Source organism: Stegodyphus dumicola, chromosome 9 (assembly GCF_044657685.1).
Source record: "Stegodyphus dumicola isolate Sdum_Otavi_A_Nest chromosome 9, ASM4465768v1".
Lineage (NCBI taxonomy): Eukaryota > Metazoa > Arthropoda > Arachnida > Araneae > Eresidae > Stegodyphus > Stegodyphus dumicola.
Window position 1 is genome coordinate 163,711,851 of NC_140776.1, and position 15,791 is coordinate 163,727,641.

Here is a 15,791-nt window from a genome sequence, read left to right on the forward strand (position 1 = left end):
GCGTATATTTAGGTTTGCTCATTACTCAGACTAAGCCATTAAGAGTAATCCATGCGTTTGCAAAACTTATGAAATACCATTCTTTTATTCTTTGATAATTAGCAATATTTGTTGTGTGTGTTAAAATTTTAGTAATTGGTTAATTTTTATAAATCGTCCAGAAAGTACTTTACATTACTTAATTAAACGCTATTCTGGTTTGAATAAAGTTTGTATTATGATAGCTGCAGTAATTTTTAAAGTAATTAAATACATAATATTCGTAGTGAGAAGATTTCGTATTGCCTGGGAAACTGAAAATACGTTTGTGGACTGAAAATAAGCAAATAGTGAGGTTAAATGTGGTTATTAAATTGCGTTGCTTTCTCTGTACGTTAATGCACCATTTATTACTTGAATAGTACAAATGAAGAAAAGGATAATAAGATTAAAGAAAGTGTTACATTTTACGTCCTTGTGTGAAGTAAAATAAATATTGTAATCATGAACCATTTCTGGTATCATATTTCAACGAATCGAATGTTCTCGTATCCATTCCGTGACGTCTGTACGTACGTGCATACGTTGATCATGATCCATCCATTTATTATTTGAATATTTTTTTAAACGGAGGACGTGGGCCCTTACCATTATGGTTAATCGGTTTTGCGTCATGTCCTCCTTTGTCGTGTGAAACCCTCCAATAAAATACTGGAGGGTCACACCATCATTCCTCACCCTTCGTCTCGAACTTATTGTAAAACATTAAAGAATTTATACATGGACAAATACTCGGCAATCTGTGACATAAGACATATACATATTTGTTTAACAATATTAGTTAATAACAATAGTTTTAAATAGAAAATTTTGAATGCCTAAATATAAAATTGAATTACTTTTAATACCTAAATTATTTGAATATTTGAAATTCAGTGTCAATAATGGCCAAATCCATCGGTCTCTTTTTATTTTAAATTTAATTCTTTTTTTACCTTATCACTGGGAGCGCTGTAGAGTCAATAGGGTATTTTGAAGCAGAAGTCATGAAAATGAGCAATGCCCTTGACAGGACTCGAACTTGGACCTCTCGAATACGCGCCGAGTGTGCTACCATTACACAAAAAAGGCATGCCGAAAGGAGGGAGACAATACCTTATATACTGCGCCTTTTAAATGGAGACAGTGGATTAGGAGACCCAGTCGCTAAATCCTGGTGGTGAAGAATAATTATCCACCACCTTTCCCTGTTCGGCCGCCAACCATGGAGGTAGGAAAGGGAGGAGGGGAAAACCCGCGCTAAAAGTGAAGCACTGCTTTGAAGCTTGGGTCACCAGATGGGGTGTTCTTTGTTTACATTCAGAAGCTCGCTTGACAAGATTCTGATAGTATTTCGACACATGACAGTTCGATAGAACTCGAAAAAGGGACACTTTCGCATGAAAGAAACATTCATAGTGTGATGGATAATAGCAATTTGTATAGTTTAGTGACATTTACGCAAAAATCACATCTTCGTTATTTTTCGATAACTAACAACAGCGATTTTGATTATGAATTTGTTTTATAAAATTCTAAGCTATTGCACTACAAAAATATAGAAGTTAAGAAAAATGTTATGCTTAAAGAATGAAAAATACCTTACGGTACATTTAAAATTGTATACGTCTTTCGATACGCTTGATATAGTATTCGCTACTTTTATTTTATTTTCCAAACGTCAAAATGTTTTAAATAAAACAAATTTTTTTCACATCCTTATATTATTGTAACATGTACCTTTTAAAATTAAGTAACGCATGCAAGGGCTATCTGCCTAAAGAGAGAGATGCCATCGTGGAGGAATTTTGAAGAAAACTGACCGTTGAGTGGGTATTAAAAATAATACTTATAATTTTCATTCAAATTATATTCATATATATTTATGTAAAACTTTCGGGTGTATGCTAAATAAGTGTAAATTACTTTACACGAAAAATATAGTGAATGCACAGAAATTAAAGATTTGCACATGCCGGAAATGAAAAATAGGAAATATGTATGGGTATTTATGCATGTGCTTGCAAAAAGCATGTATCTGCCTTTGACAAAATACTTAAATATTCCGAACGCGTCAAATCCCATAGAACTCAATGGTAAATGACCCAATGTTTTGGTCACCACGTAGGGATCGCCGGTGCTTCAGAGCAGGGTACGGGAGAAACTTGTTTAGGGCGACTCCATCTTACTTCCTACCTGCATGCCGCCAACGCAGAGTCACTACGTTTTTTTGATGCTGGAGTCGTGAAAAATAAACAATGCCGTCGCCGGAACTCGAACTTGGACTTCTCGAATACGCGCCTGGTGTGCTACCGGTACACCACGAAAGCATGCAGGAATGAGGGAGAAAATACCTCGTTAAATATATAGCGTTGCGCTGGCTGCAACACAGGGAATGGAAAATATTCCAACTTTGAGGAGAGGAAAGAACACACACAAACAACCAAACCCTATTCGTAATCTGTAGTCTCACCCGCACCCTAGAGTTAGGACTAGCCGTTAGTTCCACTATGTATTATGCAGTCCAGGAAGATATTATGGAATATTATATATATATGTGTGTGTGATGTACCAGCTTTTGTCCGGAATAAATAGATTGGTGAAGAATCATAGATCTTCGTAGTCGTAGCTTAAATTATCAGACGATAAGTTTAAAAAACAGGATCCATTTATTATATTTCAGGGAAAATAGCAATTACAAAAAAATCAGATTTCCGGAGTAAATAAAAAAGAATTACTAATAACTTTTTGTATGAAGTTTACTGCATCGTTACATTAAAGAGAAGACCCAGATATTCTTTTGTGAGTCCTTTTATAGCCTCTGGAAAGGCGGAGCTTCCAAAAAATGACGTCAGCCTCGTCAGCCATTCCAGTTCGCTTTAAGTATCTCCAGAACATTCTATAACTGTACGTGTAGAAAAGGCGGGGAAAACAACTTGACTACGGGCTGTGGATTTAATTCCACGTACTTTCAAATAAGAGACCGTCGCCATTAAAAATAAAAAGAACATACAGTTAGAATTTTAAGTGTATTCTTGACTATGGAATTTTATTATTACATATATAAATTAGATTTCATAAAGTTTGGTAGATACTCATATTTATTTGTAGATTAGTCTGGTTCTTTTTGTAGACAGTTTTCAACTTGGAAATGAAACTGTTAACGTTTAAATGCACTGCCAAACAAAGCGATTGTTCTTATTGCAAAATTCGTAACTGAGTATGTTTATCTTTTGACAAGTACTAATAAATTTTAATAAAAATTTTCATTTTGAAATATTTGAATGGGAGTGATATCACAGTACTTATTAATTAGCTCCATTTCTAAATTTTCGGGAGTTTTATTCACTTTGAGTAATGAATCTTCTGTAAAACTGGTTTCAAAAAACCGTTAAAATCATAAAACTTTATCTTCAAATTCTTGCCTTGTACTAATCTTAATTAATTTACGGGAAATATATTCGCTGCCCGCATAGCCGCATAAAAATTCTTTAGTCCATTAGTTTCAGACCGCTGTTTTATTCCGTAAAACAATCCCCTCACTTTCGGTAGGTATTTTCACTACGCTCTGTCATAATGAAAGCATTCCAGATTCTTTCCTTAACATTTAAGGTATTTATTCAAAATACTGTCTATAAGTTAAGGAACCAAATTCTTTACAACTACAAGTTTTCTGATACAGTTTTAATTGATCAAGAAATTCACATTTTTGTTCTCTAATTTATCCATGCTTATAAACTGCATGCAGAATTTTTTAAAAAACTTACAACATTCTAAAATACACATTCGACTTTCCTGGCATTTTCACGTTTAAACATTACTTTTACATTTACCGAAGCAAAAATACTGAGTAATGCTGTTGGAAATTTCTGAACTGCTGACAATGTCTGACATACTTTACCTCTGAGACCGGCACGTACTTGGAAAAGAGGGCAGAAACTCATAGTAAATTCAAACTGGCGTATTGCACTAAAACATATTGGTGAAGAATGCAGTGAATTTGATAAATTCATCTTTGACTTTCTCTTTTTTTTTCTTCTCTTTTTTTATGACAGATTCGTTAAATTCTCACTTTTAACTCTTCTGAAAATGTTCTAATGTCAACTTTTTATATTTCCAATGGCAACTGACGATTCCAATTAGATTTCGATGCTGTCACAAAAATTTTTCCTGCTTCTTGCTGTTTTATCTTTCATATGGTCGGTGCTGCTTTTCAGAACCTTTTTTGTTTTTCCTTTTTACGTCATCTAATATTGTTTATGAATGGGTAAAAATGACTTTATTTCAATTTTACACTTATGTTTACTATTACTGCTTCGTCTTTCATTCCCTGTATGATTATCCTATGTCTATTTTACTTAGCTAATTTAATTTTTGACTGCATATCCCTTGTTGACTAGTGAAAACGGTTATGTCATTAAATTGTATAAAAAGCGCACTATGTTGCAAAAAATTATATATGTAGCCAGATAAAACTGAGCCACAACTACGGCACTCGGCAGTAATATAGTGTTATGTAATATAGTGTTATGGCAGTAATAGAGAGTAGATAAACAAATGTTAAAAAATCCGAGAGAAAGAAACGTTTTATTTACGATTAACTAATACAAGGAATTTGAAAATCAGTAAGTGGTAAAGCCATCCCTGGCAGCTGTATATGCCGATAATTAGTTGGGCATGGAAGTCTATTAAGTTGCGAATGTTCACGTGGGGTAGACTGCGCCACAAACGGAGCAACTGGTCAGCGATTTGGGGCGTATTTGTACATGGTTGACTTTGCCTGCCCAACATGTCCAAAACATGTTTGATAGGCGATAGGTCTAGAGACCTGGCAAGCCAGTCGAGGATTAGCACGTCAGAGACATTGTTGGGAAACTTATTCTGTATGTGGCTAGCGTTGTCCTGCTAGAAAACAGAATTTGGACTACATGCTAGCATAGGAAGTACGATTGGCTGCAGAAGGTCTTGAACAAACGTGTGAGTACCTCACAGCGCTACTAATGGTGAATGGCTCTCACAGCTGATCACTCCCTAGACTTCCACATTATGTGTTCTGGTTGTGTGCTGCTTGGTAACGAATCGTACATTGGACTGCTCACCTTCCCCTCTCCAGACACGTATGCGGCGGTCATCAGCATTGAGAGATAAGCACGATTCTTCGCTGAAAATCCCATTTCTCTAACTGGACACTGTCTAGCTTGAGCGAGATTGGCACCATGTAGGATGATACTGCTTGTGACGGAATAACATTGGCGAGCAAGCATTTTAAGGGGACGGTGGACTTTAAAAATTATTTTTTTAAGTTTTCATTTTTTCAACAAGAAATTTTATACATGTACATCTTATAGCATCAGTAAACAAAATATATGCTCAAAATTTCAATTTGTTTTAAATTAAAAATTTTTAAAGCAATTAATTAATTATTTTAATTAAAAATTTAAAATGCTCCATGCGCTCCAATTTTTAATATTATTTCCTAATGTTTGCTTTATGTTACTTATAAAGGCTTGGTAAAAGTATTTGTGTATCCGTTATTGAATATGATGATAAAAAATTTTTAAAGGCTATTTTTGTGAACTTAACCCAATTTTCGAAAAAATTTCACCTTTTGTTAAAGGTTTTCACAAGTTTAAACTTCTTAATAACCTCATATCTAAAAATGCATACACAGATCTACTGTAACATATAACAATATAGTTTCTTCCAAATATCATCCATTTTTAACTAAAAATGAGACGCATGGAGCATTTTCAAAACACACAAATTGCGAAAAAATTTGTTTTGAGAAAAATGAATTTAAAGTTTTCCTTCAAACTTACCTTTAATACATGGTCATGAGAAACAGCAAATTAACTTTGAATATAAATTTGTAAACATTCGATAACATTTTTGTAAGATTTAACTATTTTTAATCTCATAATATTAAATATGACAAAAATAAACATATGACAAATTGCTAAGTGATTCGAAGTTATACAGGTAAAAACAATTTATGCCGTATACTCAATGAAATTTTTAAAAATCACCAGCACCATATGTTTTACCTTCATTTGCTATAATTGCATTATCGTTTAGTGATTTACAATATTTTTTACTATTTCTGTGTTTTTTCCATGCAGGTAAACTTCTCTTTTTACTTTGGTTCAAGCGACGCTGATCGCGCTTTTTTGCAATGAGTAGGGAAAACGAGTTCACTTCTTCCTGTTCTACGCTTATGGCATTTACACAACCAAAGTTAAATTCATTAATTGTTGATAATACTGACATTTCTAGCCTTTTTTTAGAAATAAACACTTCTTTAGGGCAATTGTTCCAAATTAAACTATGGATACTTTCATTAGCATTTTGTGTTTTACCAGAAATGCATCTGGACAGCAATTCTGTGCTAGCTAGCCTTTGATAAATTGGCAATATTTGAGAAAGAACACTTTCAGATACTTTAGTTTTCATGGCTTTATGTGCTTTCGGCTGCTCTTCATTTGCTACTGCACGTTGATAAAAACACCATGACAACGTACCGGTAGGACATTTCGAATGTTTTGGTGAGACATCAGTAGATGAACAGTGTAGTAAGCTTGCATAAATTGCAGATTTCATTTTGTGTATATCCGGTATGTTATCTTTTATGGCCTTTCTGTAATAGTTTGTTAACTTTAAAATTGTAGTTTCCTTCAGATTACCTTCTTTTCGTCCACCGATACATATACCTCTGGAACGCAGCTCTTTAACTTTATTGCGCAATCCTGCCCCTAAACGTTTTGCCACATGATTGATACATTCTTCTTTACTAATTTTTACGTCATTACCATAAAGATTCAGAGTTAATAAATGTTGATATGTTTTCGCATCCCCATCAGAAAGTATCCCAACATATCGCATATTACATGTACTGATAGACCGTTTCCATAAAATTTCTGCGGCTTTCATTTCCATAGCATTAGACGAACCAGAAAAATTTTTGGAACACTCTGGTTTGTGGCTTTCAAACCATATATGAAATTCCGCACTGTCAACATCCATATCTCTTTTCGCGCATACACATTCAGGACAATATTTTGACAGAATTTCGTAGTCGATAACTAACCCAGTCAAGACATCTACGACGATACCTATTCCATACAGTGATGTATGCCCACGTTTTTGCCATGTGCCATCATACGACACTGTGACATCTATACACTCATCATTATTTATATTAATTAATTTTTTATGCTTATTTCGAACAATATTTCGAGAAAACTGAAGGAAATCACCTTTTAGTTTCCCCTTTTCTTCAGACAAACTGTGTAAACATTTAGCAAATGTCTTTTTGTCCATAGCATGAATTCCCATAATCATGGAAAACACTTCTAAGGCGGCGTGGCCTTTGCCTATTTTCAAAAATGCTTCGACAAGTTTCGTATTCACATCAAAAGTATTTGATCGTTTTACCCGCTCACTTGAAAATGTTGAACTAAATATTTTATCACAGTTTTTACAAACTAATTCAAGTTTTGTAGAATATCCATATATTCCTTTCGAAACAATATCTAAAGAGTTGGTTGAGCACTCGTCACACTTTATATTACATAGCAATGGATTCCACATTTTACGATTTATCAAAATATATGAATCATCATTTCGGTTATCACCACAGTCAGACGTTCGTAATAAACTTTCATTCAGTTTCTTTACACTGGCACTTATTGAAGTACTCGCTTCAACTATAGAACTTTCAGAAAAAATTGTTTTTATTTTTGGAAGAAACTTCTTCACTGTTCAATGTCACGTCATTTTCCGAATGAGCTGCCCATCGTTTTTCAATTTTGCTGACAGCTGCAAGTTTTTTCTTCGATGGTCGCCCTTTAGGCTTACGGTAACGACGACTTATGGCATGCATAATGTACAATAAATAAATATATATATATATATACTCTTACGCAAGAGGTTATAAATTAATCTGCAGTTCTTCCAGTCCAAGAAACTCAGTTATAAACAGTCCTGCAAAATGTAGTTGTATAAAACACAGCAAAACACTTTTAGCAAAAGAACTAAAGAAAATAGCGAGGAAAACACTTTTAAACTGTAAACAGTGAAATGGCAGTTACAGTTAAAACGCTATATTGCCAGATTTATAAAGAATTAAATATATAAGTATATAAATATCAGCAAATAACTGTTGAAACATATTTGTTTACATTTTCGCCAAAATTTAAAGGGCAAAGTTTATGTTGTTTACACATTTTAAATGCTTGTAACTTCGTTAAAAATTAGAATATTTAAATTCGGTTTTTTACATACGATGCAGTTAAGTATATGTAATACAACGAGAGTAAAACAAAAATTTCAATATTTTGGTCGATTTTTAGCTTTTTCAAAGTCCACGGTCCCCTTAATAGCAGTCGAGATTTGATCCCAACGTCTCCTTGTCTTCTGTGAATATCACTGGATATCTTGATATCTCTGCGAGTTGGCCAATGGCGTTGAATCGATGATAGCGAAACTGTTGATACGGACGTGGCAGCTGTTCTAATTGCGAGATCATCTCTCTCATTGGTGGCCCGGAGACGTCCCAAGCACATACGGTGGCTGAATATGCCTTCGTTGAGCCTCTGGTTCCAATAATGGACAATGACCATACCCCTCCGATGAATATGCCAGCCAATCCACCAGTTCGACCCTCTGCCAACTTTTCATAACGCCCTCGTTGAGTACGTCTTAAAGGCGACTTTCGTTACAATGTCGTGTATCTAAGCCATCAGATTAGCTGAAAATACTCGTCACTCGCTTTACCTGACCTTTTGTATTCTACCAGCTGCGCACTTTAGATGCGCATTGTATCACTCCGCAATGGATATTGGTGATGGAATTTTAATCATTTAAATAACTCACCAAACTGCATTTGCATGCCTCGTTTCGTAGGCAATGTTCAATGTTTTCTGGATGCATATATATTTTTCTAACAGAGTGTAATTTGCTTTCATTCCCTTCTTCATATTTACTGTATACATATATAGATATGTATACAGTAAATATATAGATACAAATATTATATATATATATATGTATAGAGCGAGAGAGAGAGATATTATACATACATATATAGATATGTTACTGATATTTCACATGTTTGTTGCTGATGGAAGTGAGTTTCTAGTATTAAATTAAATTAAGTCCCAAAAACAGCTTTAGAAATTTATTTTCCTCTGTGCGTCATTGTTGCTTATACACACTCATGCCATGGAGACAATATCAATCTTTACGCATACGCCAACGGATCTTCAAAAGTTGAACTAATAATGGATTTTAGCTATAATTTTACTGTTAAGCTCATTTATTTCAAATATTATTTGGTTTCCTTTTCAGTGTAACTGACATAAGGTTTTTGTGTTAGACGTAAATACAAGTAGAATAGAGAAGTAGCTTTTAGTTACCCGCTATAGAAAAGAACCTTTGTGAAAGGCTTCTCCAATAAAAGTCGCAACTCATATTTGAGTTTATTTTGCGTAAACTCACACAAACACGGATGCGGGGTAATGCCAGTGAAAAAGATCTTCCTCTAAAGCTTCTGTTTCCCTTGGGCAGATAACACCAATGCGCTATTGCATAATCCATGCAGGCACTTAATTCCAGAAAAAAACTGAGACGAAGTTGCTACAAATAGGTGCTCTTAATGACTTAAGTCTTTTGTTTTCCCTGATATACGAATAAGAAAAGCCAAATCTGAAAACATGCTTGAAGAAAGACATTTCTATGTCTAGATCAATGACAAAACTGCATGCTAACCAACATCTGTTGTTAAGTTTACATACTTTTTTCCTCATTTCCGTAATATTGATTTGAATGCAATATTTGTTTACCCATACGAATAAATGCTTTTAAGCTAGATGCATCTTTGTACTTTATTTTATCAATCAGAAGTACTTTTTATAGCCTTTGCATTTTCTTTTTACGAAATAAATATTTTGAAGCAATAATCTAAGCTATTATGCGCTATGATAATATACAGGATTTTAATATGTTACTTTAAAGTTCATTTGAGTATGAAAACCTCTCGAAACACTCAGGCTTATGCAGGACCATCAAACATTTCTGAACTCATATGTGGAAGGTTTTTCTTATGTGCTTTATACACAATAGACTCATTTATACACAATCGACTCATTTAATCTCTTCATATTATTAGAAGGTGTATCTTGAAAAAATACTTATAAAACATACAGAAGCTTCATATCCGCACGAAATATGTTTTCAGAAGCTAGAGCTTTTCATACCATTAGATGTTTTTTAGCCCAAAGGGGCAGTTTGCCCAGAAGAGCTATTAATTTCGTTTTGGTATTTTGCATTGATTTACTATAAACGGCAAATCACTTTTTAAATTATTGCCGCTAAATATTAGATCCCTGTATTCTATTTAAAGAAATGAAATAATGAAGAATCTGCATAAATGTATGTATATTTCTCGCATTGTAATAAAACAACGGTACCTAGAGCCATCAAATTTTGAATAACGTACGTCTCCACCAAATATGGGCATCTGGAAGCCCAAATTTGGAATTTAGAATTTGTTTTATTACCTATTTCATATTCCGTAAAGCATTTATGAGTTTTTTGATTAAGAAACTCGACGATTTGAAAGCGAGAAAGGGCAACACTGTACCCCCCCAAAAAAAGGCTCCAGCGCGTGGCTGTATACCGGAAATTCTAAATATATGCTCTTTTAAATATTTTGCGATATTGCTTATTTGAATTAAATTTTATGGTTTACTTGCGAAGAACATGATATTTAACCCGCGGGAAAGCGCGTGGGGTATATTATACCCTACCCCTACATAAAAGTGGAATATTCCTAACTTGTGAAACTAAAATTCTGTGCTGCATTCAGTAGCTGAGTTTCTAGTTGTGGTTGACTTTCAGAACCGCTTTTTCTTTGCCTGTGTGTTTCAGAAAAAAATTTATCGGTATTTTGTTGGAACTGGGGTATGACACACCGCACGCGCCTGTTCGCGTAAGTGTTTTTCTGACCGAATATTTAGTTCAGAAATTTATGTCTAGAGTGTAACAGTAAATATTTCTACTCGCAAGTGATTTTAAAGTACCTGACATTAAATTCTTAAAAATTTCTAACCGCATTATGGTAAAAAGAATGACTCCCTATGAACTGGAGATGCAACGCCTGTGAGATTTATTAGAAATATTTGAAAGCGATGAAGATTGCATTTCGGAAACTGAAGATGAAACTAGGAATATTTTCTACGGTGTTTTTGGTTTCGCAAAAGATAAAGCATTAATTCCTAATGTTCCTAAAAAAGGAAAAACTGTTCTTATTCTTTCAACATTATATAACGATTGTACTGTAGATGATACTGTTGGAGAAAATAAAACGTCAAGAATTATATGTTTTTATAATATGACTAAAGGAATAGTGGACATGGGGAATGAATTGTCAGCCAATTATTGAACTGCCAGTATAACAAGAAGGTGGTCAATGATAATTTTCTTTCCTGCATTGAATACTGCTGTAACAAATGCTTGAATTATATTACATTCAACTGCTAATCTTCCAACCAGAAACAGAAGTCTGTTTTTGAAGAACTTAGCATTACAATTAATGAAAAAAAGTCTTGAACAAAGATCAGAGATTAATACTTTACCAAGAAACTGACGTACTGCATGCAAAACTAAAGCAAAAGTTTCGACGAAGAATTAAAACGAATACATGAAATTTGAAACAACTAAGTATGAAAGATGTGATAAATGTGATAAATTGGACAGAAGAACGTGAATGCAATGTTTAAAATGTGAAAACATTCTGTGCCAAGAGCACATGAATGTATTTCGTTCAAAGTGTAAAGACATAAAATAAGCATTGTGTATTAGAGATGCAATGAAACTTAGATGCATGATGTTTATTTTTTTATTATTTTCATTTATCTTATTTTTCACTCTAAGATTATTTTGGAAATTAATTTCTTGAAACCCAATTATTATTCACGTATTTATAATACACGAGAACATGAAAAACAGCTTTAAAATAAAATAAAACTGTTTTTATCGCATTTTAAATATTAATATGTGATACCCCACGCGCCCACTCTAGTAACTTTTCTTGGTGCGACTTCCGCCGAGTTAATAAATAAAGTTAACACACAAAACGTTAAAAAAACGCCCCTTTGGGCATAATGTAAAATCTGAAAGCTTTCATATTTTTTTTTTCCGTTCAGTAACAAATTGATGTTTAACATACGTATTATGACATATATTTCAGAGAAATACGCATACGTAATAAGAAACCTGCTTAATATATGTATCACCTGAAACACGTTCATATACTAGTGCACACATCGTAGTGATACATATACTAGTGTACATATACAGGGTGGTCATAAAAAAAGTTCGCTGATAGATGAACCCCTAGCAGCCCGTAGCAGCCTATCCACTCATGAAATTTCAGATATTGCTATTTGAAGGTATGATCTCGAAATTGTGATGAGTTAATACTATAGATATCTCACGATCAAGGTTACAGTGAACAAAATTCGAAATTTTCGAACGGCAGCATCCACTTGTTTCGTGCGCAAGCTGAACATGCCATAAGTAAATACATAATAACATACCATAAATGAATTTAAAAACAATAAATGGTGTTGGAACAATACGCGTATGAGGAAACTTGCCGGCTCAAAACATTTGCAAAGAAGGGAATTGTACAGGACCAATTGCGACACAGGAAAGAAGAAGACAAAAAAGACTTTTTTTGGAATTAAGAAGCTTTCTGCGTCTCACCTTCGCAGATCGTAACGGGTTGTATGAGGAAAATCGCAGAAGGAATCTGTATATCGTCACATCTTATGACATCTTTCAGGTCTGGCAAATATCATGGGTTTGATGTGTACATCTCAGATTTCAGCTAACCCCAGAGGTAGAAATCCAACGAGTAAGGTCGGGGGATCGGGATGGCCACGAAGCTGCAAAGTTATGGGAGATGATCCAATATCTTCCAATGTTGTACACGTTGAAAGCTTGTAAATTCAGTATTTTTTTTCTTTCCTCTCTTGCGTTCTGATTGGTCCTTTGCAATGATCTTTGCAAATGTTTTACGCCGGCAGTTTTCGTTATAGGTCTATAGTTTCAATATTAATTATGGTTTTTTAGCTCGCTGATCGATGATCTAGGAAGAAAGTGTGTGTCGGCATTCGAAAATTTCGAAATTGTTTCACTTCACCGTAACCGTGAGAACTCTATTTTAAATAATTACAATCTCTAGCGCTCACTTTCAAATAATAATGTCATAAATTTCATTTATATTTGTTGAGCGGATAAGTCGCTAGGCATTCATATATCAGGAAGCATATAAGCAAAGTGTGCACTGTTAAGACAATGGCTTGAGTTTGGCCAATGAGAATCGAGATGAGACTCACCATAACTCCGCCTACAATGAGTGATGTCACATTTCTGACGTTTGTTTGCATCCTGCTGCTCGGCGTTACGAAATGCGTAACGCCTAATAACGCCAAGAAGGAATACAAATTCACTACAAAATTTCTCTACGTGAATAGGTATCAATACAATGGATTGAATGCACAAGTCGATAAAAAGTAAATAAAATCTATTATTTTCCCAAGAAACAAAACAAAATGCTGAAATTTCCTCAAAGATATTCGTACAATATCGCAATATCTCACGCAATATTTATTTTTTGAACTACTAAAACGTTGAATAGAACTCAATTCAAAACAGAAAAAGCTAATCCAGTCTCACAGCGAATTCGCTACAATTAATAACAGCGCTAATTAAACAACTGAATTGAGATGTTTTCCTCCTGCTTTTATAAACCTCTAATCCTGCACGAGAAGATTCTGGAAGTTTCTCTATTTTTCTGGATAGCAAAAGAGTACAATTACGATACATCTATTTATTAAAAATGATAAATGCGCGTGCTCCTGTATTTTAATTTTTCCGGCGTAGATTTCCCTTCAAATAAGTCTCGTGCTGCATAGCACGAGAATATAAAGCAATTTTAATTACAAATTCCACTAAAAATTGCTATATAAATACAAAATCCGTAACAATATATATATATATATGTATGTAATAATAAAATTCCATAGTCAAGAATACACATAAATTCTAATTGTATGTTGCTTTCATTTTTAATGGCGACGTTCTCTTATTTGAAAGTACGTAGAATTAAATCCACAGCCCCGTAGTCAAGTTGTTTTTCTCGCCTTTTCTACACGTACAGTTATAGAATGTTCTGGAAATATTTAAAGCGAACTGGAATGGCTAACGAGGTTGACGTCATTTCTTTAAGCTCCGCCTTTCCAGAGGCTATAAAAGGACTCGCAAAGGAATATCGGGGGCTTTTCTTTAATGTAACGATGCAGTAAACTTCATACAAAAAGTTATTAGTAATTCGTTTTATTTACTCCGGATATCTGATTTTGTAACTGCTATTTCTCCTGAATAATGATAAATGGATCCTGTTTTTTAAACTTATCGTCTGATAATTTAAGCTACGACTACATTTATGATTCTTCACCAATCTATTCATTCCGGACAAAAGCTGGTACATCACATGTATATATGAAGAACGAACCAAAAGAACCAAAAGGATAAATAATTAACCAAAAGGATATATATATATATATCCTTTTGGTTCATTTTTCAAGATGTAACATTTCTAGCGAATAATCTAGAAACCTTTTTTCTCTTAATTTTTAACATATTCACATTCAGTTTTTTAAATAATTGAGATGAGCGTATTCATATTTAATATTTATGCACAACTTGATTTATCGCCTAATAATGCATTTATTTAATTTTGGAATGTCAATTCCAGTTGTATATGACTTTTAATAGTAGAATAATTAATTAGTCTAAAGAAGCTTTTGTTTGTCTTTATTTTTTAATTCCTTTAGAAGAAAATTACATAATAATATTAGAAGTAATTCTTAATCTATTACTCCTTACACATTCTTAAATATGTTAACAGAAAAGTTTTATTCAATAGCATTATAAATTTATTTTATGCATAATTTTAATTAATAAGAACTAATAGAACACAGCCCAACACCAGCTGAGCGGTAAAGTCACTGGAACGCTGATAGTTCGATGAGTTTGATTCCAGGTGGACAGACTGGCTGCATGAGCACTTGCCTGGTTTTTCACATGTGTAACCGTGTAACTATAACTGTGACTGTATATACCTTCCAGCAATTTCGAGAAATCGAAGGTACTGAAAATTTCTCTACAGAACGAAGGAAAACTATGTAAGATCGGAGATAACAGCAGTGCAGTTGAGTTCAGAGTTAGAACTGATGCTTTCTGCATTGCCTTGCATGTGTAACGTGTATACGAGTCAGTTTCCCTTAGAAAGTCCTCCACGAAGGCATCCTTCGCCTTAGGCAGATAGCCCTCGAAGTTTTGCCGTAATTAAATAACTTAACCTAACCTAACCTGCATTGCCTTGAGTTCTGAGTTCTGAATAGTTTGAAGCGATAACTGCTGATCACGTTCCATTCTAGGAACGTTTGTTTATACTAGTAACTGTATAAATAATAGATACATATTAAATATAATAAAATTTAAATATTATACATATATAGTATAATATTTAATTAATATTATACATATATAATGACTTTTTAATATGCTATATATGTATATATACTATACATATATAGCATATTAAAAAGTCATTTTTACTTATCTTTTGAAATTTATATGCCAGATAAATTTAAAGAAAATATGATAAATTAAACTATGATCTACAAAGTGTTATCCATCTTCTT

The 15,791-nt window shown here is 33.6% G+C and overlaps 2 protein-coding genes across 2 annotated transcripts in view; one reads left to right on the forward strand and one right to left on the reverse strand.

Annotated features, from left to right (window-relative positions):
- The window catches only part of LOC118183029 (allatostatin-A receptor-like), an 888,863-nt gene that overhangs the window by 745,850 nt on the left and 127,222 nt on the right, over positions 1 to 15,791 (forward strand). The window lies entirely within an intron of this gene.
- LOC146995533 (uncharacterized) lies at positions 6,034 to 7,605 on the reverse strand. Its single transcript, XM_085824499.1, has one exon. It carries the CDS (start codon positions 7,603 to 7,605, stop codon positions 6,034 to 6,036), a length of 1,572 nt encoding a protein of 523 aa, XP_085680625.1.